At 44.5% G+C, this 21,545-nt stretch overlaps 1 protein-coding gene across 2 annotated transcripts in view; it reads left to right on the top strand.

Annotated features, from left to right (window-relative positions):
- LOC147449829 (glucose-6-phosphate 1-dehydrogenase 6, cytoplasmic-like) overlaps positions 1-20,641 on the top strand; it is a 45,244-nt gene extending 24,603 nt beyond the window's left edge. For both annotated transcript variants that reach the window (XM_086522187.1, XM_086522186.1), the window contains 6 exons: positions 19,259-19,406; positions 19,483-19,578; positions 19,673-19,743; positions 19,824-19,939; positions 20,114-20,159; positions 20,244-20,641. In XM_086522187.1, coding sequence (XP_086378313.1) covers positions 19,259-19,406; positions 19,483-19,578; positions 19,673-19,743; positions 19,824-19,939; positions 20,114-20,159; positions 20,244-20,423 — 657 coding nt within the window. In that variant the 3' untranslated portion in view covers positions 20,424-20,641. The remainder of the gene's footprint in view (positions 1-19,258; positions 19,407-19,482; positions 19,579-19,672; positions 19,744-19,823; positions 19,940-20,113; positions 20,160-20,243) is intronic.
- Positions 20,642-21,545: the final 904 nt, after the last annotated feature.

Here is a 21,545-nt window from a genome sequence, read left to right as displayed (position 1 = left end):
AGAGAGAGAGAGAGAGAGAGAGAGAGAGAGAGAGAGAGAGAGAGAGAGAGAGAGAGAGGGAGGAAGGTAAGCAGAAGGAGAAGGAGGAGGAGAAGAAGGAGAAGGAGAAGGAGAAGGAGAAGGAGAAGAAGGAGAAGGAGATCGACATAGTATTGGGGACCAGAAGATGGGCTGGTCCCCCCCCGTCAAGAGTATCTTTATTCAGGGAAAGTTCGTATACAAGCACAAGAACTGGAGAAAACCCCTCCGTTCTTTAGTCTTACACCTGAAGGGTAGTTCCTTCCCGTGAGGGACTTAGGCACAAAGGCCGTACTTCCCGTGAGGGACTTGGGCGCAAAGGCTGTACTTCCCGTGAGGGACTTAGGCGCAAAGGCAGTACTTCCCGTGAGGGAGAATTCCTGTAAAACAATCACAAAAAGCAACAACTCGCAATGCGTATCGACAAATTATACCTGTCGCTCCTCGCTCGAAAAAGTGACCTCCGTACTCCGTCGTCACGAACACTTGCAGAGTTCTGTCGCCAACGTCTGCTCCAAAATCCCAGGGCTGCTCTTTCTGCTGCTCCTTGCGTGTAGAAAACTGTAACGCTAGCTGCCTTTTTATAGGCCCTTGCACTCGGCGGAAATAAGGCACAAAAATAAAAGCTCTGGCGCTTCTAGAGAGAGGAGAGAGAGGGATCGCTGTTTTAGCCTGTCCGTACCATGCTTTTGCGTAGGATTTTGGGGCCTCTGCTTTATTTTATTAATAAAGGGCTGCCCACTTAAAAGTGGGCGGCCAAACTTTAAAATAAAGTGTGAACCTGTTCAAACTTAAAAATCCACTCAGTAAGTTAAAATCGATGCTACACAAACACATTCTAGGCGTCCCCGGGTGCAGTACATGGGCATAAATGCAATGCAGACACAGGTTCCTCGCGGGAAAGCATCTACCCTCCCGCGAATGTCCTGCTTTTCGTAAAAAGCTTCTTTGAACCCATATTTATTCTTGTGCTTGCGTTCTTACGCGTATTCTTCTTACTTAGCTCGGATTTCCTCCTTGACCTACGGAATGCCCCCTTTCTGATGCACCCGTCACCCATCATGTGACGCATTAGGGGCACCCGTAACCCGGTCTCTTCCACCGAACTTACCTAAACTCCTTCGCGATGTTTTCTCGTCACCCATCAAATGACACATTAGAGTTGTCCGTTCCTGATGGCTTCTCTTGTAGCTACAATATTCCAACTTTTAACAGTTCTAGTGTACACATTAAAATGTCCTAATTTCATTAAAAGAAATTAATCATTAAAAATAAAGAAATAGTCCAATTAGCAACACCCCTCAGGTCAACTGTAGTGCTTGGACGTATACCTCCAGTATCTTGGGATAAGCTTCTAATTCCTCCAGAGTCATCCACTGAGCATCTAAATTCGAATAGTTCTTAAACTTAACCAAATACTTCCGTGTTATCTTTCTGGACTTGAGGGGCCGCTCCCGATGACTTACTAGCTGCTCTGGTTGGAGTATTTCTTCTGTTTCCTCAACCTCAGGAGGTTCCTCAGCACTAGGCTGACTCGGAGGCGGTCCCACATACGACCGGAGTAAACTGACATGGAAAGCATTATGGATCCTCCAATTAGGCGGTAGCTCTAATCGGAATGTGACATCATTCACTTGCTTAGTGATCTTAAACGGCCCATAATAACGGGTAGAAAGTTTTACCACCTTCCCCTTATGAGACACTTGTTTCTTAAGTCTTGCCTTCTCAAACTTGAGTAAGACTAACTGTCCGACTGTTAAGTCTAGATTCCTCCTGTGCTTGTCTGCAGCTTTCTTATGCTTTTCCTGAGAGCGTAGAATAGCTCTCCTAACTTGCCCGTGGGCTGTGTCAAAATCCCGGACAAATTCATCTGCTGCAAAGATCTTATCCTTAGTTAAAAGGATCGGTGGAAGCAAAGGCTTACCATAGAGAATCTCAAAAGGTGCTTTCCCCGTCGATGAGTGTATGGTATTGTTATACACATACTCGACAAGGGGCAAATACTTCTCCCAGTCAGATTGCCGGTCTGACACATAAGCTTTTAACATATCCAATATTGTGGAATTGGCTACCTCACTTTGCCCGTCCGTTTGAGGATGGTAGGCATACGAAAAATTCAACTTCGTACCAAGATTATCCATCAAGGCACGCCAAAAATTTCCTGTCATGCGAGGATCTCGATCACTCACAATAGACTTAGGCATTCCATGATGCTTAAAGATCTGTGCTAGAAAGACCCTAGCCATATGATCTGCTTTGATCGTTTTCTTGACTGGTATAAAGTGTGCTTGCTTGCTAAACCTGTCCACAATGGTCCAGATCGCGTCATTTCCAGTCTGAGTCCATGATGAAGTCCATGATGAAGTCCATGGCAATACTTTCCCAAGGTTCATTAGGCACAATCAAAGGTTGTAGCAACCCAGGCGTCTTATGCCGATCATAATTCACTTTTTGGCAAACCAAGCATTCCCTGGCATACTTATCAATGTCTGCTTTAAGGCTAGGCCAAAAGAAATATCTTTCCATTGCTAAGGTCGTAGGGAGAATACCCCGATGACCCGCATAAGGCAAAGCATGTGCTTCATTCATGATCTTCTTTCTTAATGGTTCTGCAACACAAATGGCCTGATGGTGGTAGAGATAACCATCCCGAATGGAATAAGGGAACTCATTCTCTCCACGCTGTAGCTTTCCCCAGTTGGTGGAGAAGTTTGGATCATTCGGATACAAATCCGGTAGTGATTCTAATTCTTGGTGATACACCGAAGTGATAGCGTTCACCCTTGGTCGCCGAGACAGTGCGTCTGCAACCACATTCTTACTCCCAGCCGTGTGAAGGATCTGGAAGTGAAACATAGACAAAAAGTTTGCCAATCTCATTTGCTTCTCAGATAGTTTCCTTTGCGTAAGAAAATACCGCAAACTTTGGTGATCAGTCTTGATCACAAAATCCGCTCCTAGAAGATAGTCCTTCCAGTGGATAAGGCGTGAATCACAGCCGTAAGTTCCTTTTCGTAGATTGATGCATGCAACTCTGCATCCTTAAGCCGTTTGCTTTCATAAGCCTCTGCATGGCCTTCTTGGTTTAACATTGCTCCGATGCAATCGCCTGAAGCATCGCAGTGAACCTCAAATGGTTTCCTTAAGTCAGGCACTATCAAAATAGGTCCATGGCTTAGCAAGTACTTGAGCCGATCAAAAGCTTCTTGTTGTCTCGATCCCCATCTGAAAGGGATCTTCTTCTTTGTCAAATCATGAAGTGGTCCTGCTACATGGGCAAATCTTCGGACAAACCTTCGATAATACGAACATAATCCCAAGAAGCTACGTACATCATGTACTGTAGTGGGAATAGACCAATCTTCTGCCACTCGGATCTTGGCAGGATCTATACTCACTTGATTGTGAGAGACTATATGACCGAGATAGTGTATCTCTGAGAGAAAGAACTCGCTCTTGCATTCACATGCAACTCATGCTTTCGCAATTCTTGAAACATTAGGTCCAAGTGCTTGCGATGTTCCTCTTCTGACTTAGAGAAGATGAGTATGTCGTCAAAGAATACTCCCGTCAAAGCTCTATACGGGCTGAAAATGCGGTCCATCATGCGATTAAACGTCGCAGGAGCATTGATCAAGCTGAAAGGCATTACCAAAAATTCATATAGTCCAAAGGTTGTGTGGAAAGCAGTCTTATGGACATCCTCAGGGGCGATCCGTATCTGATGATACCCACTCTTTAAGTCTATGCGACTAAAGACACTTGCACCCTGCAACTTATCAAGTATATCATCAATCCGAGGGATCGGAAAGCGATTCTTGACCGTGATCTTGTTTAAAGACCTGTAGTCTATGCACATTCGAAACGTGCCATCTTTCTTGTGCACCAGTAGAACTAGAGAGCAGTAGGGTGAAGTACTTGGCCGTACTAACCCTTTCTCTAGAAGCTCGTTGACTTGCTTCAAAATTTCCTCTTGCTGAGCAAGACTCACCCGATAAGGGGGTTGATTGGGAGGCGAGCTACCCGGTATGAGATCTATGCGGTGATCTTCTGGGCGTACCGGAGGTAGTTCATCAGGGAGTGTTTCTGTGAAACAATCTTTGTACTTTTCAATAAATTGAAAACGCTTAATTTCCAAACTAGAGAGTGAATCCCCACTAGTTTTATCCTTCTCACGTGCAAAAATCAAGTAAGTAGAAACACACTTCTTCATTTCTTTCTTAATGGAGATACGACTTACAATTGGGAATTGCCAATCTCCTACATCGGCATGAATCTTTATTTTCTTACCCCCATGATCAAAAGTGAGGGTCTTTTCCATATAATCGGGGACAGGTGTCGTGGAAGTGCCATGGCATACCCAAGATGATATCACATCCCTCGATGGGTGCCATCAAAAATGATTTGCGGTCCTTGTACTCGCCAATCCGAAGATTGAGCTGTCCTTGCACGGGAGTTGCATTGGTTGTCAACCCCTCGAATGCCGATCCGGATGTAACCGGTGTGCCAAGCTGAGCCGGTGTGAGGCACAAACGTTCTACAATATCCAGGGAGATGAAGTTATCCGTGGATCCTGGATCATAAAGAATCAATACTCGCTGGTTGTTCAAAGACCCCCAGCCCTTCAAAAGCTGACGCTTCCCTTTCTCCGTTTCTATGTTTCCTTGAACATCTGGAATAGAGTTCGAGCTTGGTGGAGCGGGTTCCTTCCTTGCTTTATCCTCGTAGGGGCGTGTTCTTGCCGTTGCTGCTTTAACGGGCAATCCGGTTTCATATGTCCTTTCTCGCCACAATAGAAGCATCTTCCTTCCTCTCTGAAGGGTTGAAGTTGAGTAGGAGAGAGATACTTAGTTCGCTTGCCATTGCCCTCTGGCTCCTTAGAATGATCATAGTCCCTAGATGGAGGATGTTTTCTTCCTTGGCCCCCTTGGTCATCGTAGACCCCTCTTTGTCTCGCACGGTAAGTGCTATGCTCCATTTTTCTGGGCGTCCCAATTGAGTGCAAATCCTCAGCAATGATTGCTGACTCCATCATCCTCTGAAGAGTGTCATGCGGATACACTTTCATACTCTTTCGAAGCTGCGGTTGGAGACCCGCTTCGAACTTTCGTTTCTTTTCCTCGTCGGCAATCTTCATGAAGGGAGTGACCTTCAGAAGAACCGACCAATACTTGTCCACATAGGTCGTTACTCTCTCATGTTCCTTCTGGGCGAGCCAGTCCCATTCCTTCCGTATGTCCTGCTCGAAGTCAGCGGGAAGAAACTGTTCATAAAATTCAGATTTGAATCTCTCCCAAGTTCTGGCCTGAGAACCTTCCAGAATCTTGGCTAACCACCAATTACTTGCCGTTTCCTTGAGGTGCATCCCCACATGGCGCAATTTGGATCTTTCTGTGAAGTGGCCATTGGTAAAGGCGACTTCAAACTGCCTGATGAAGGACAGTGCTTTGGAGATATCTCTCCGTCCGTTGTAGGTTTCGAACTAGATGTCCTTGTCGTCCGATTTGAAGACTCTCATGCGATGATGAGACTTGCGACCATGCTTCTTGAATCGAGGCTTATCTTTAGATTGATGTAGGGTAGTAGTAGTAGCGGCTTCCTTCTTCTTGCGAGAAGATTGAGAAGTAGAAGTATAATCAGGAGAGTAAGATGGAGATGAGATAGAGATGTCCTTGCTCTCGTCTAGCAAAGAGAGCGCTTTTTCCAGCGCTTTTTCCTGGCCTTTCCTTGGAGTAGGCCGTTCATTCCGATCCGAAGATCCTTTGTGCATCTCGGCACGTTCCCGATCCGAAGATCCTTTGTGAATATCGACACGTTCTTCTTCTCTATCCTCCTGTGGTCTCACGCCAACAGTGTGGTCTTGATGCCCGGCGGCATCGGTTCCATTCGTTCTCTTCATTCCGTCCAAGAGCTTTTGGACATCTGGCAACAATAGGACTTGTTGCAAATCTGCAAGCTGAGCTCGCACTTGTTGAAGCTCCTCTTCAACGCTTCTCCCTTGGTTCGACATGCTTCTTCCCGTTCTTCCCGGAATCGTCCTTCTTTGGAGAGAAAGAGAGGAGTCCGGGCTCTGATACCACTGTCACAAAACGGGAGCGTACACGAGCACTTAGAAATCTGAAAAATAAAGTACTTTGCAAATGTGAGAGAAGGGAGAAGATCGACTCAGTATTGGGGACTAGAAGATGGGCTGGTCTCCCCCCCGTCAAGAGTATCTTTATTCAGAGAGAGTTCATATACAAGCACAAGATCCGGAGAAAACCCCTCCGTTCTTTAGTCTTACACCCAAAGGGTCGTTGCTTCCTGAGAGGGACTTAGGCACAAAGGCCATACTTCCCGTGAGGGAGAATTCTTGTAAAACAATCACAAAAAGCAACAACTCGCAATGCGTATCGACAAATTATACCTGTCGCTCCTCGCTCGGAAAAGTGACCTCCGTACTCCGTCGTCATGAACACTTGCAGAGTTCTGTCGCCAACGTCTGCTCCAAAATCCCGGGGCTGGCTCTTTCTGCTGCTCCTTGCGTGTAGAAAATTGTAACGCTAGCTGCCTTTTTATAGGCCCTTGCACCCGGCGGAAATAAGGCACAAAAACAAAAGCTCTGGCGCTTCTAGAGAGAGGAGAGAGGGATCGTTGTTTCAGCCTGTCCGTACCATGCTTTTGCGTAGGATTTTGGGGCCTCTGCTTTATTTTATTAATAAAGGGCTGCCCACTTAAAAGTGGGCGGCCAAACTTTAAAATAAAGTGTGAACCTGTTCAAACTTAAAAATCCACTCAGTGAGTTAAAATCGATGCTACACAAACACATTCCAGGCGTCCCCGGGTGCAGTACACGGGCACAGATGCAATGCAAACACAGATTCCTCGCGGGAAAGCATCTACCCTCCCGCGAATGTCCTGCTTTTCGTCCTGCTTTTCGTAAAAAGCTTCTTTGAACCCATCTTTATTCTTGTGCTTGCGTTCTTACGCGTATTCTTCTTACTTAGCTCGGATTTCCTCCTTGACCTACAGAATGCCCCTTTCTGATGCACCCGTCACCCATCATGTGACGCATTAGGGGCACCCGTAACCCGGTCTCTTCCACCGAACTTACGGAAACTCCTTCGCGATGTTTTCTCGTCACCCATCAAATGACACATTAGAGTTGTCCGTTCTTGATGGCTTTTCTTGTAGCTACAATATTCCAACTTTTAACAGTTCTAGTGTACACATTAAAATGTCCTAATTTCATTAAAAGAAATTAATCATTAAAAATAAAGAAATAGTCCAGCTAGCAACAAGAAGGAGAAGGAGAAGCAGAAGCAGAAGCAGAAGCAGAAGCAGAAGGAGAAGGAGAAGGAGAAGGAGAAGAAGAAGAAGAAGCAGAAGGAGAAGCAGAAGAAGCAAAAGGAGAAGACGAAGAAGAAGGAGAAGAAGGAGAAGGAGAAGCAGAAGAAGGAGAAGAAGAAGAAGGAGAAGGAGGAGGAGAAGGAGAAGGAGAAGGAGAAGAAAGAAGAAGAAGAACTTCAATAACAACCGAACTGAGAGAGAGAGAGAGAGCACGACACTAGACGGGGGTGGCGAAGTTCCACCCCAAGAGAGCACTGGCCCCAAACGCTTTCTTTATTATTGCTGATTCGCAAAGTACAACAGCCGAGGAGCACCTCGTCTGTAATCTGTACACTGAAGAGTGCCAGAGAAGGCCCACAAGGCTCATATTTAAAGGCCCAAAGCCTAAAAGCATCAAATATGAAAAGCTGATCCCAAAAAAACACTTTCCTAAAATTTCGGGATTTTCCAAAAAATTAGCCGCGAAGTGTGGAATGTCCGTACAGGTGCCACGTCATCATATTTTGCTGTGCAAAGTCTTTTGAGTGTGTTCTGCTTATTTTGTAATGCCTTTATGTCACTTGGGCCCCATCAGACGGGGTCCCGTAAGTTGGTGGGAACTCTTCTTTAAAAATAGGCCACTCGTCAAGACTTTGTAAGTTTGTAAAACTTCTTCTTCTTCTTCTTCTGCTTCTCCTTAGGGTTTTGGCCCCTTGGATGGGATTTACATTTTGGCTCCGTTCTTCAATGGCTTGACTTCCCGATCAGAACTCTTGATATTCCGGCGTAGTAAAATTAGCCATCACACCCAGACCGCACTGATCTTCCACAGGTGTCTTGATGCACTAAAATTACATACCCAGGCAATCTCATACAATTAGGAATATTTAGTAGTTGGCACATCACAATGCAACACAAATGCTCACATATGCATGTTACATGACATAGAAACATAAAGTCGCCAATGAACACTCCTCTCGCATAACCTAACAAGGTCCGGGCCGGGAGGTATTCATCGAGTCCCTCATCACTGCTCTCGCATAACCAAAAAAGGTCCGGGCCGAGAGATATAGAGGCCTCTTACAACCAAACGACGTCCCCCAGACCGTAGCTTGCGTCGTTTGGAGGTGTTGAAAGTAACCATTGCTCAAACTCACAAAATGGTGACGTGGCAAACCCTAACACATAGACACACTCCCAAAATGGTGCAGCAGGGCAGCCCTGTGAAATGCAGAAGATCTGCTGACGTAGCATTCTGTACAACTGCTGACATGGCAGCCCGCAAATCGCGGCGGAAATTACGGAGGCTAAATTCAGCGGCAGATTTGCTTTTTGGACAGCTTTTGGATACTGTTGTAATTTACGCAAATTGAAAGAGAGAGGAGAACTCTTTTGCTTTATTTTTAGGGCAAGAGAGAGAGAATTTGAGAGAGAAAAAAAAAGCACAAGCTTTTAATTTTTAGCTTTTGAAGCTTTTGGGGCTCTGCTTTTAGCATCCCTTGTACTCTTTAAATAAGTGGGTAGGCCACTCACAACGTAGAGCATCTGGACACAGAGGCCGAGTGTGCGCACTCTTGTACTTTGAACACAGATTAATACAAAAAGAAATATCGAAAGGGGCGCCAGTCTTTGGGGCCAATAACTCTAGGCACGGAACTCCGCCGGGCCAGTGTCAAATCAATTGTGAACTGTGAACTGTTTTGAAGTGTTTATTTGTGCTTTCGCAGTAGATTCTCGACTTGGAGTGTCCAAGTCTGTTACAGTGGTATCAGAGCACTGCTGATTTCTCTTCTACAAGAAACCCGTTCCCTAATTTTTTTTTTTTTGCGGCACTTATGGCTTCTGGCAAAGATCAGTCAACTCCCTCTGCATCCGGAGATGCGGGAAGGGATCACAACAAAGATTCAGACAAGGAGTACTGCCCGCCTCGGCCTACTCATGCAGAGCGTCAAGAGATGGAGCGTCGACAACAAAGATGATGCTCAATTTTGCGAAGGACCCAAAATTTGCAAATTATATGAGCGAGACTTCTTTTGAGGAGGTGACACGCAGCGGCAGAAGACCACAAAACCACCCCGAAAACCCGCTCTCAAGAAACCTCCTACTCCCAAGAGGTATACTGAGAAAGAATTAGAAGGGATGGTTGATGCCCGGATTGCTCAGCTTTTTGACGCGTAGAACAAAGCTAAAAAACACGGCAAAAAGCAGAAGAAAGGCATTGACTTCCCGGGTTATTTGGGTCGTCAGTCTACTTTTGAAAAGACAAGAAAGCAGAAGAAGCGTGTTCGATTTGAAGGATTACCCAGTTCTTCTTTTTCTTCTTCTTCTTCTTCTGACAGGTCTTCTAGCTCATCTGACTGGAGCAAAGAAGACAGAAAGGGCAAAAAGTGAAGCAAAAAGCAACGCTTCGGAAAGGGCAAGAAAAAGGCAAAGAAGTCTAAATCTTGTTCCGTGATTGATAGTTCTACAGAGGACTCGTCTACAGAGAGTTCGGAATCTGATGACAACAGCTTTTACGCAAAGAAGAAGAATTTTTACAAAGCCAACAAGTATGGCTTTCTGGAAGACAAAAGCAAGAAAGTCCGAGAGTTTAAGGAAGGTGGACAATCAATCAAATTTGACACGTTTTCTGGTTATAGAGATGCTTCGAAGGCTTTGTATTTTGTACAACAGTTTGACATTGCTTTTGCGGGAGGGTGTTACTCAGAGCACTTTAAGATTCGGAGAGCTGCCTCTTACTTTAAGGGGAATGCTCGAACCTGGTGGTTCACGCTTCTATTAAACAAGACTACGCCAGTGATATGGCTGAAATTCAAGAGGCTTTTATTTCTTCTTGGCTGACTCGAGAGTATGAACGTGATATACGAACTGCTTGGAACCATCTTTGGATGGCCAAGAAGGATACAGTGGACGCTTATTGCAAGAGATCTGGAACTCTTTTCTACCCGCCTCTTCATTTAAGAAGATCTTGTTCAAGGAACAGATTGAGCGGTTTACCTTGGATCTTCTTACAGAGATTCGAGATCACTGCTTAGAACAAAAGTCAGCTTCCATTTAGGAGTTGATGAGTCATGCGAAATGGGGTTTTGCCATTCACTCTGGCAGTTTGACCTACCCCACCGATGAGATCATGACACAAAGAGCCGAACAGACTTCGACAAATGAAAGTAGAAAGAGGAAGATGCAACCCAGAAAAGAGATGCACGACCCAAGCTCACTCCTCAGGAGAGAGCTCGCTTCATCAAGGAAGGAAAGTGCTTTGGATGTGGGGAAATTGGACATATCTCCGCGAAGTGCCCTAAAAAGGCACAGAAAGAACAGAACGACAAGGACGACAAAAGGCCTGAGAGTTCGAGAGCAGCTGAGGAACGTGGAAGAAAAGGCAAGATGAAAACAAGACTGGTTCCGGATTGCGTGGGTACCGATCCCAGCTCGATGAACGAGAGTATAGAACTTTGCCGAGCTTGGGGCAAAGTGAAAGACCAAGAAGCCCCGATCTTTTTTGATGGAGGAGCCAAGGCCAACTTCATTTCACCGGAATTGGCGGCACGGATCAAGATCACTCCCGATTGGATGGGACCACTTGTCAGGGGTATTTGGGGCATGAGGACTTTTACATAATGCCTTTGGAAGGTTGTGATGTTCTCTTAGGAATTCCCTGGTACCACAAGAACAACGCCGTAGTCGACTATCGGGCGAGGAAAGCGACATTGACCACAGAGAAGGATAGAACCATTGTACTTGATATTAAACTATCAGCTTCGACCATTTCCAAATTAATGAAATACAGTCTGTTTGTTTACTCGATCTTTATGAAAGAGTTGAGTGATGAGGATAGGACAAATATGTTTGAACTTGATAAAGAACGCCAAGATTTTTTCCACTCTCATATCGATTGCTTCTCAGAGGACTTGCCAGGCGAGTTACCACTTGCTCGTCCTGAAGATCATTCTATTGATCTTATTCCTGGAAGCACACCACCTAACCGGCCACCTTACCGTGTGAGCCGAGCCCAAAACGAAGAGATAATGAACCAAGTGAAAGACCTCTTGGAAAAGGGTCTTGTCCAACCTAGTACTTCATTGTATTGCTCTCCAGTGTTGTTGGTTTTGAAGAAAGACAGATCTTGGAGAATGTGCATCGATTATAGAGCTCTCAACAAAATCACCATCAAGAACACATTTCCGATTCCTAGGATCGATGATATACTCGACAGATTACAGGGATCCTCGTGTTTTAGTAGGATTGATTTGAAGAGTGGATATTATTAGATCCGAATCGCGTCGGGAGACGTCTACAAGACAGCCTTTCGGACGACTTTTGGGTTATTTGAGTTTTTGGTGATGCCTTTTGGCTTAACCAATGCTCCTGCGACATTTAACGGGATGATGGACATGATTTTTCAAGAGTACAGGCTATTTGTTGGCACTTTCTTTGACGATATCATTGTTTTCTCCAAGGATGAGGCAGAACACAGAGATCATCTGCTTCAAGTCTTTCAGACATTACGAGATTACAAGTTAGTGACTAATGCGAGAAAAGTGAATTTTTCCTACCAGAGACACTTTTTGGGACACATTGTGTCAGCAACAGGAGTGCAAATGGATCCGGCCAAGATAGAGACTATCCGTGATTGGCCCGATTTGAAGAATGTCCATGAAGTTAGAAGCTTCTTGGGATTGTGTTCGTACTACGGGTGGTTCATTCGAAAGTTTAAAGAGCTTGCTTCCCCTTTGCATATCTTGACACAGAAAGGAGTCCCTTTCTTGTGGGGACCCACAGAGGTGACTGCCTTTCAGACTTTGGAAGAGAAATTGACTACAGGACTAGTTTTGACTTTGCCGGACTTGCAGAAGTCATTTGAAGTATACTGTGATGCTTGTGGTCGTAGTCTAGGTGCGGTCTTAATGCAAGAAGGCCATGTCATTGCTTACAAGAGTCGATTGTTCTCAAGGCCGGAATTGACAGCACAGATTTATGAGAAAGAGCTTTTGGCGATTATCCATGCTCTTACTCAGTGGCGGCACTACCTACTCAGAGCGGATTTTACTGTCTTTACAAACCATAAGAGTTTACGCTACTTCTTGTCACAGAAGCAGCTATCGGAAAAGCAGATGCGGTGGGCAAACATCTTGTCACAGTTTCACTTCCAGATTGTCCATGTGCAAGGACATAAGAATTTGGTGGCAGATGCTTTGTCTCGGAAGCCGTTGGTTTTGGCTATTTCCGCGATTCACTATAGGAGCTTCGAGAATATGGTCAATCAATATGCCACGGATACGGATTTTGCAGATATCTTTACACGGATACAGGATGGGGAGACAATAGCGGGATATTCCATTCGGGATGGCTACTTGATGAGGAAAACCATGTTGTGGGTTACACAGCCGTTGAGGGAAAAGGTTATGATTGAATGCTATTGTCCGCCTTTTACGGGTCACCGCGGCATTGCTACCACCATGAAAGGGGTAGAGAGATACTTCTTTTGGCCGAGACTCAAGAAGGATGTGGATGAGTTTGTGCGTAGTTGCTTGGTATGCCAGAAGGTCAAGTTTGACAGGCATAAAGCACAGGGATTGTTACAGCCTTTGCCCATACCCACCCGCCCCTGGGAAAGTATTGCAATGGATTTTATTTTTGATCTCTCGAGAACACAAAGTGGTCACAATGGTATCTGGACTGTTATTAACAGATTTAGCAGGCAGGCTCATTTCATTCCAGTAAGAAAACATTCAAGCCGGATCACTTAGCGAGACTGTTTGTGGCCCAGATTTTCATATTACATGGCATGTACGAGACGATCGTCTCTGACAGGGACCCTAGATTTACGAGTTTGTTTTGGAAGGCAATTTGGGAGAACATTGGCACGCTGTTGCAGTTCTCGTCATCTTTCCACCCGTAGACTAACGGGCAATTTGAGATTGCCAATTTAGTGGTTTTTGATTTATTGAAGTCTTATATCTCGAATCAGAAGACTCAATGGGAAAAGTATCTATCTTTGGTGGAATTTGCCTACAATAACATGATACACTCTTCGACAGGGAAGGCGCCATTTGAGATTATTGAAGGTACTGTGAAGGTTTCACCCTTCCTAAGCATGGAAGATAATTTTTTGCGTGACTTGGACACGGCTTTTGCCAAGGTCCGCGAGGCTTTGCAGAAATCTCAGGAAAGACAGAAAAAGGCAGCAGATCCCCATCATCGTGATTTGAAATGAAGGAGGTTGATTGGGTGCTCTTACGTTTTGAGAAGGCACGCCTGAGAAAGAAGAAGGGAAAGGAGAGGCTTTTTCCAAAGCTTAGTATGAGATAATACAGACCTTTCCAAATCTCCGAAAAGATCAACGATGTCTCCTTCCGATTGAAATTGCCTGACACTTGGAGGATTCACAATGCATTTCATGTGAGTCTCTTGAAACCTTTCAAAGGTGATGTGCCTGATGATGGGGAGCCACGAGCAACCCGAAGTGGAGGAAAACGAGGAGATCCTTGTTCCTGAACAGATTTTGGCACATAAGGACACAAAGAATAAGGGTAAAGTAAGAAGGTGGTTCTTGGTTAAAATAACTCCATATGCCATCTAGTCACAGAAGTCGGTGATTTCAGAGTCGACAAAGCACGAAGTGATGCCAACACGACAACTATCCTGCATTGGATGCGAAGTGGATGAAGGAGGAGGACCTAGCAAATACTCCTCATATTGTGAACCTTTACCTTGAAGCTTTTGGTGTAGCATAGTCTATTCCAAATGGAACCCTGAATTCAGCTTTGGCCAGAGATCTGTTGCAGTGGGTTGCACAAGAGGGGAGTTACTCTGCTCCTTTGTCAATAGATGCCTTGATTTTTAGAATACTAGAGTCACTGATGTCTCTTTGAGCTTCAGGGATACTGAGATCTGACAGTATTCTGCTGTATGACTTCATGAAATGGAATTCCTGAATATAAAACTGATTTGTTCTCGACTTGTTTTTAAGTGCAGGAATTGATAGACGAAATGACTGCAGCATTTTGGTCTGAATAGACATGGTTGCAATAGGGGTTAGTCAATCGGGCATCTATGAGGTCCTGAGTGGATCTAGATGCCATTGCTAACTGCATTGCCGATAAATCATGGTCTAAGATCCGAATGAATGTTGAATGTGATTTTTCATGTGATGTCTTGTGATGTCAAGTGATGTCGTGTGATGTGACTGTCGATTGGTACATGTGCTAGATGTGTGTTCCTAGTGCGTCGGTACTAACAATTAGTGTTTGCTAAGGCAGTTTATGGCTTCTGTCTGTTTCACAGGTGTAATTGAGGGCGATTACAATGCTTTCAGGAGGGGGGTATGTCACAAAATGGTGACGTGGCAAACCCTAACACACACAGACACACTCCCAAAATGGTGCAGCAAGGCAGCCTCGTGAAATGCGGAAGATCTGTTGTTGTGGCATACCGTACAACTGCTGACGTGGCAGCCCGCAAATCGTGGCGGAAATTAGGGAGGCTGAATTCTACGGCAGATTTGATTTTTGGACAGAATTTGGATACTGCTTTAATTTACGCAAATTGAAAGAGAGGGAAGGAGAACTCTTTTGCTTTATTTTTAGGGCAAGAGAGAGAGAGAGAACTTGAGAGAGAAAAAAAAAGCACAAGCTTTTAATTTTCAGCTTTTGAAGCTTCTGGGGCTTTGCTTTTGGCATCCCTTGTACTCTTTAAATAAGTGGGTTGGCCACTCACAACGCAGAGCATCTGGACGTAGAGTCTGAGTGTGAGCACCTGCCCGCACTTTTGTACTTTGAACACAAATTAATACAAAAAGAAATACCGAAAGGGGCGCCAGTCTTTGGGGCCAATAACTCTAGGCACAGAACTCCGGCGGGCCAGTGTTGAATCAATTGTAAACTATGAACTGTTTTGAAGTGTTTATTTGTGCTGTCGCGGTAGATTGTCGACTTGGAGTGTCCAAGTCTGTTACATCTTTGGAGTACTTGACAACCTTTTCACACCCTTGTCAACCTGCAGTTGACGCTTGGACTTTGCTTTGGCAAACTTCTCCGTTGAAAAATTTGCCCAAAACTTCATTCGTTTCTTCAGTTCCCGCGCCTGATTTCAACTAGGAGGTGTTATCTCTGTCAGATACGAGAACCCATGTGTAATTTGGGATTCTTTATAGCTTTACCTTGTAAGACAGAGTGATGAAGACCGAAGCGCGCGCGATGCGCGATGTACGAAGGGTGGGAATGACTAATAAATCCGGGTCAGGGCACGAAGATTCTTTAGTATCAATATCAAACCGGGGTCAGGGCACGAAGATTCTTTGATATCAATATCAAATTCCAGTAATTGCCCAAGTGCCCTAGCTTGGTGTGTAGCTGTTGAAGTATGCCTCTTGTGTATCTCATTTGTGCATGTCTTCTCTGTTGTTTTGCGTAAGCATACCTTCTTGATGGTCATGCAAAACAATGTTTATTTAGTATAGTCAGGTTTCTTTTTCTGGGCAGTGCTGTGTTTGCTGGTCAAGCCCCGGGGTGGGGGGGGGGGGGGGGGGGGAAGATAAGACTCGTATCTGTACAAATGAAAGAGAGATTAACATTGCCTTCTCTTTGATAGGACCGATATGCTTTTGAGAAAAGCACACGCCTGATGCTCTGATACCATTGTAACAAACTTGGACACCCCAAGTCTAGATTCTTTCGCAACACAACAGATTCACTTCAAAACAATTCACAAATCAAGAGAGTCGACACGGCCCGACGTAGTTCCGTGCCAAGAGAGATTTGCCCCAAAGACTGGCGCCCCTTTCGGTATTTCTTTTATATTAATCTTTGAGCAAAGTATAACTCCCGCGGGTGCTCGCTCTCAGACTCTGCGTCCAGATCCTCTGAGAAGTGAGTCCCCTTGGGTCACTTATAAACATTACAAGGGGTGCTAAAAGCAAAGCCCCAAAAGCCTGTAAACTCAAAAGCAGTTGGTCAAAAATATACCATTAAAAGCGGAATTTCCGTACAGTTATGTCACGTCATCCTATCAATGTGAAAAGCGGAATTTTCCTACGTTGTGCCACGTCAGCTTGTCAACGCGATTTGCAGCGTCCGTACAGTCAGCTTGCCAACACACTTTTTTGGGCGTTTGTACGGTCAGCCACGTCATCACTTTTGTCCGGTCACAGCCTACAGGTGGTCATGCCACGTCATTTTTTTGTGACAACCAAAGCAAAAATCAGGAAAAAAACAACAAGCTTCTTCTCTCTCAATCATGTCCAAAACCACACCGGATCAGCCACATCCGAGCATCCAGGTAATCGTATCACCATAGGGCTTTGGTCATACCAAACTGCGTTCCAGGCATTCAAAATTGGCCATAGGCACCCTAAAAACCTGGTTGGACACCCATGTTTTCATACATAGGGTTAACCATACCTGTTTGCGTTGTCCCAAACACATTCCCTGGCATATAACCTGTGGAAGGTCCAGCCATAGCTTGAAACATTGAACCACCTCCAAAATAACGAGGGTGTGAAGTAGGTAACGGAAGGGTCTGATGCATAGCCTGCACATTGCTCCCTTGACCATTCACAAACGGTTCCTATCCAGGTAAAGCAAATTGCTTGGGATCAATGGACACCGATGGTTGCTCAATCACATGGGCTTTCCCTCGAGATCACGAGATCTCTGTGCATTTGAAACCTCCTTTTCTTGCAACTGTTCAGTCATGCCTTGTGTCGGAGCCTCAAATTCATGTGTAGGAGCCTGTAAGACTTCTTGCATCCTTGGGTTGTTAGCCAACCGCTTAAACATTTCCATGTAGCTACGCAATTGAACTTTGGACAACCTATCCTCTTCTTAAAGAGTTGAAGGAACTTTCTCTGTGCTATGTGAGGAAGGTTCCTCTTCAGGTACTTGGTCTCTCTTCTCTGCCATATTGACTAACTCTGTGTTGCTTTCACCCACAACAGTCCACGCTGCACTTTTTTGAAGAAAAAGTGACTATCCTGTGGATGGAACCATATAACCGGCCTGTATACGGTAGAGGGTGGTACTAATTCAATTACTTGCTAACTTTACACAAAGCACTGAGAAGAAAAGCGAGCACAGATGCGTCCAACGACTAGAATGTCACTGCGCACACGAAGTCCGACACCCTGTAGGCCCCAAAGATTGGCGCCCCTTCCGGTATTTCTTCTTTCAATTGAAAATGGAGGATCTGAACACTTCGATCAAACTCTCACCAAGCTGTCCAATCCTGTCAAGGGCCGAAAACGTAGGTTTTCGACTTGGTTTCGGCAGCATAATGGCGCCGAAACCTTGCAGGTCAAAAGTACACCTCTAGGACGGATTCCCTCGCATTTTAGAAGTTTTTCGGTGAGCTGTAACAAAATTTCAGCATACTATAATTCCCTGTTTTGTCATTGCCAGGTGCCCAAAGCCTTGTCTAAGCATGCCAAGGCCTTCCCGAGGCTCCCTTGGCGTTCTCTTGCAGTTTATGTGCGAAACCCTAAACCTGCAAAAAAACACAGCAGGCTGTAATTCTCTGTTTTGGATGGTTTTCAGCGGAACGAACACGTCTACACGTGTCCCAAGGGCTCCCGCATGCAATGGGACAGTCCCCTTGTGATTTGGACAAGTAGAAAACTCTCCAAATTTGCAATCTTTCGCGATGGAACTGTGCGTACTTGTGGGGGATTAGCAATTAGGTAATCCGGTACTTGTTCAGAAGGCTCTTGCCTTGGCAAACGCGCATAAAACTTTCAGAATTGTACATGATCGTCTGAGTAGCCCAACTAGTGGGGCATTACGATATGTGCAAAGGGGAGAGAGAGATGTGTGAGAGAAAATACCTGCACCCACTACTCATACACACTATATAATTCATAGTGAAGACCAAAAATCAGTCTCCACCCTCATTTGGGCGCCCCCTCTTGCTGAGGTGTTCTGCAGGTTCACCTCCTACTGCCATGTGTCCAATTTGGCCCCTTCGGTTTAAATTCCTAGTGCCCACCAACTTATAAAGCTGTAAGTGACTTGCCGAGTGGCCCAAACTCCATTTGGCGCACACAGGCTTTTATACTCATCAGAATTCAGTGCTAAGTGGCCCGACCAGTCCCAAATTGACCGACCTAGACTCTCGATGTGAGAAACCTGTCCGGCCGCAGCCGTTTCACATTGGCCATGCAATGTTCACTCGCAGCTTTGCAAGAGTTTTGGGGAAAACATTAAAAAATAAATTAATACAATAATGTAGCACCCATCACTCTAGGGCTATCTTATCTTTCATTGTGCACTAAGCAATACATACTCTCTGTTGCGTGCCTTGAGCTTCTTCGTCTTCTCCAAGCTGTGTGTGTTTCCCTGCAACCCTGTTTCCAACACCTCCAATCAGAGAGGTATACAAGTGCAGGGATCCACCTCTTCAGGCTTGCTCTTCATTGGTAGAGGTACCACCCGTTTCTCCTAAGCTCACTAGGTGGTTCCTAGGATATTGATGTACCTTCATGTAGTTTTGATAGAGATGTTCCTCTTGCTGTACTCATGACACAATATGAGGAGAGCTTTGCCCTCTTGGATCACAGAAGAATGTATTTGTTGGAGAGATGCGAGAGACTTTATTTGAAAACCAAGAATTCATTGCGAGCATTTATTGTATAGCTTATGGACATTTTTTGACATCACAACTATGTAATAATTGGCTTTATACATTTATCTTGAGGCTGTGCACCTGGAGACTTTTATTGTAATAGAGTATTTTTGAGAGAGAGAGACTTGGTCATTTATTGTTATGGACACTTTTTGGGATCACACTCTGTGATGACCAACTTTGTCCTCGAGATGTTTGTTCTACTTGAAGCTTTTTTTTTTTTTTAGAGAGAGAGAGAGAGAGAGAGAGAGAGAGAGAGAGAGAGAGAGAGAGAGAGAGAGAGAGAGAGAGAGAGAGAGAGAGCATATTTATGAAGGTGTTGAAAGCTATTGAACCCATTAAGGATGATGAAGTCGTCCTAGGACAGTATGATGGTTATTTGGATGATCCCACCGTCCCCAAAGACTCCAATACACCAACTTTTGCGACGATTGTGTTGCGAATACATAATGAACGCTGGGATGGTATTACCAGTCGGTCTGTAAGCTACTGATTTGTATTGATTGAAGCCATTGAAGTCTCCTCTTTGTTGTAATCCAGGTGTTCCTTTCATAATGAAGGCTGGAAAAGCATTAGACAGCAGGAAGGCCGAAATTCGGGTGCAGTTTAAGGATGTGCCAGGGGATATATATAGATGTAACAATTTGAGCTTTTTCTCTGTTTCATGCGATTCTGGGATGAAATGACTATGGTGGTTAGTATTTTTGTAAGAATAATGCCATTTTGCCAGGCCAAAAGCAAGGGAGAAATGAGTTTGTTATGAGATTACAACCGTCTGAGGCCATGTACATGAAACTTACGGTATTCCATCAAGCCTTAGGCTCAACAATGATGTCAGGTCACTGTGTGCTCTATTTTGATGATGTTTTTTGATGAACCAGGTCAAGCAGCCCGGACTGGAGATGTCCGCCACTCAAAGTGAACTCGACTTGTCTTATCGCCAACGATATCAAGATATTGTCATCCCGGAGGCCTATGAACGGCTGCTCCTTGATACGTAAGTCTGTGTAGGGGAACATTACTTGTTTGCTTGAAGTTATGTTGCAAGTTTTCAATAAGATTTCTGTTGTTTCCAAAGTGGATTTGGATTCAATGCATCTTCCATAAACTGCAAGATGGTAGTACACAAGATGGGTGTCCTAATTGAAAGCAATTCATTGTGTCAAAACAGAATTCGTGGAGACCAGCAGCATTTTGTTCGAAGGGATGAATTGAGAGTGAGTGCCTTCCAACTTTGATAGCTGACATGTGGCTTCTTCAGTCTCTGATTGTTTTCATTCAATTTTGGGTATGCTTACCAGGCGGCATGGGAGATATTTACCCCACTTCTACATCGAATCGACAGGGGAGAGTTCAAGTCAGTAAAATACCCAGAGGGGAGTAGAGGGCCACCGGAAGCAGATCGGCTTACAGAGCAAGTTGGATATGTTCGAACTCATGGCTACATCTGGATCCCTCCTTCATTGCAAGCTGGAAGATGAATGACATGTTGCTGCTGCCATGTTTTGGTAGGGATGTGGTTGTGATGTAAATAAGTGAGGTGAGGCTATCATAAGTTTAATGAGCGGGCATTTATGTCTTCCTCGATCCTGTATTCTAAAATAAATTCATTTTATATCGAGCAAAAGGAAAAAAAAAATATGCTTGTATATAGTTCATGACATGATATCAGTCTTGTCCATCATCAGTCGTTTGTGCTTGTCTTGCTGTGAATTCTCCTTCCGATGTTTGAAGGTGTTTTATCTGATTATATTAGAACGGAGAACTATACCATAGTGCTTATCATCACCCTTATACCAATCAACACCCTTATACATACCCTTACTTTGTTGAGCGTTTGCCATAGCATTGCAATATGAATTCAATGACCTTACATTCGCCAAAAATTGAAAACTGTTTGTCACGGGGCTTAAATAAGATGATGTGAAGGTAATGGGTGAAGGGCTCTAGTATGCTTGCCATGGTTCAACCCACGTGACGTGGGTGTGGCACGGTTGCAAAAAAACCAAAAAAGATGATGCCAAGTTTATGCCCGTCGCTAATGGTGTAACCTACCATGTACTTCAACATTGTGCTTAATAGGTAGGATAGTTTCGTGGATCTTTCTCCTTTGTCAAGAGGAAGACAACTACCTAGATTCATTTAGGTGCCTTGTTTTTTTGGAAAGACCTTTATTGCTTTTTCTTATGCTACAAGCAAAACCATCGAAGCTAAAAGCACTATCTAACCAAAAAAGGGTGGGTAGTATCAAGGGAATTCTCAAAAGATATACAAATTTGAATAGGGAAGTGACGTTCTAGTCATGAAAACGTTTGCAAATATAGGATTTTACAAGTACCCCATACACATGCATGATGATTTAGGTTTGATATAAAGCACTCAACAACCTTGCTTCTCGTGGCCAAAACCTCATTCTTCACCTTGATGCCATATTGCAGCTCTCTCTCTCTCTCTCTCTCTCTCTCTCTCTCTCAAGCCAATGGTGGCTTCAATTTAAGTGACCATCGAAACCATCATAAGAGATATAAAGGCTTACCTACAACACCATATAGATGCTAAAAGATCTATGTACTATCGTGAGCATTGATAAACACAACTTCGCT

The sequence above is a fragment of the Adiantum capillus-veneris genome, chromosome 10, assembly GCF_014529385.1.
Source record: "Adiantum capillus-veneris isolate H3 chromosome 10, ASM1452938v2, whole genome shotgun sequence".
Classification (NCBI taxonomy): domain Eukaryota; kingdom Viridiplantae; phylum Streptophyta; class Polypodiopsida; order Polypodiales; family Pteridaceae; genus Adiantum; species Adiantum capillus-veneris.
The sequence above is the reverse complement of the archived record's forward strand: the minus strand, read 5'-3'. Positions and strand labels throughout refer to the sequence as shown.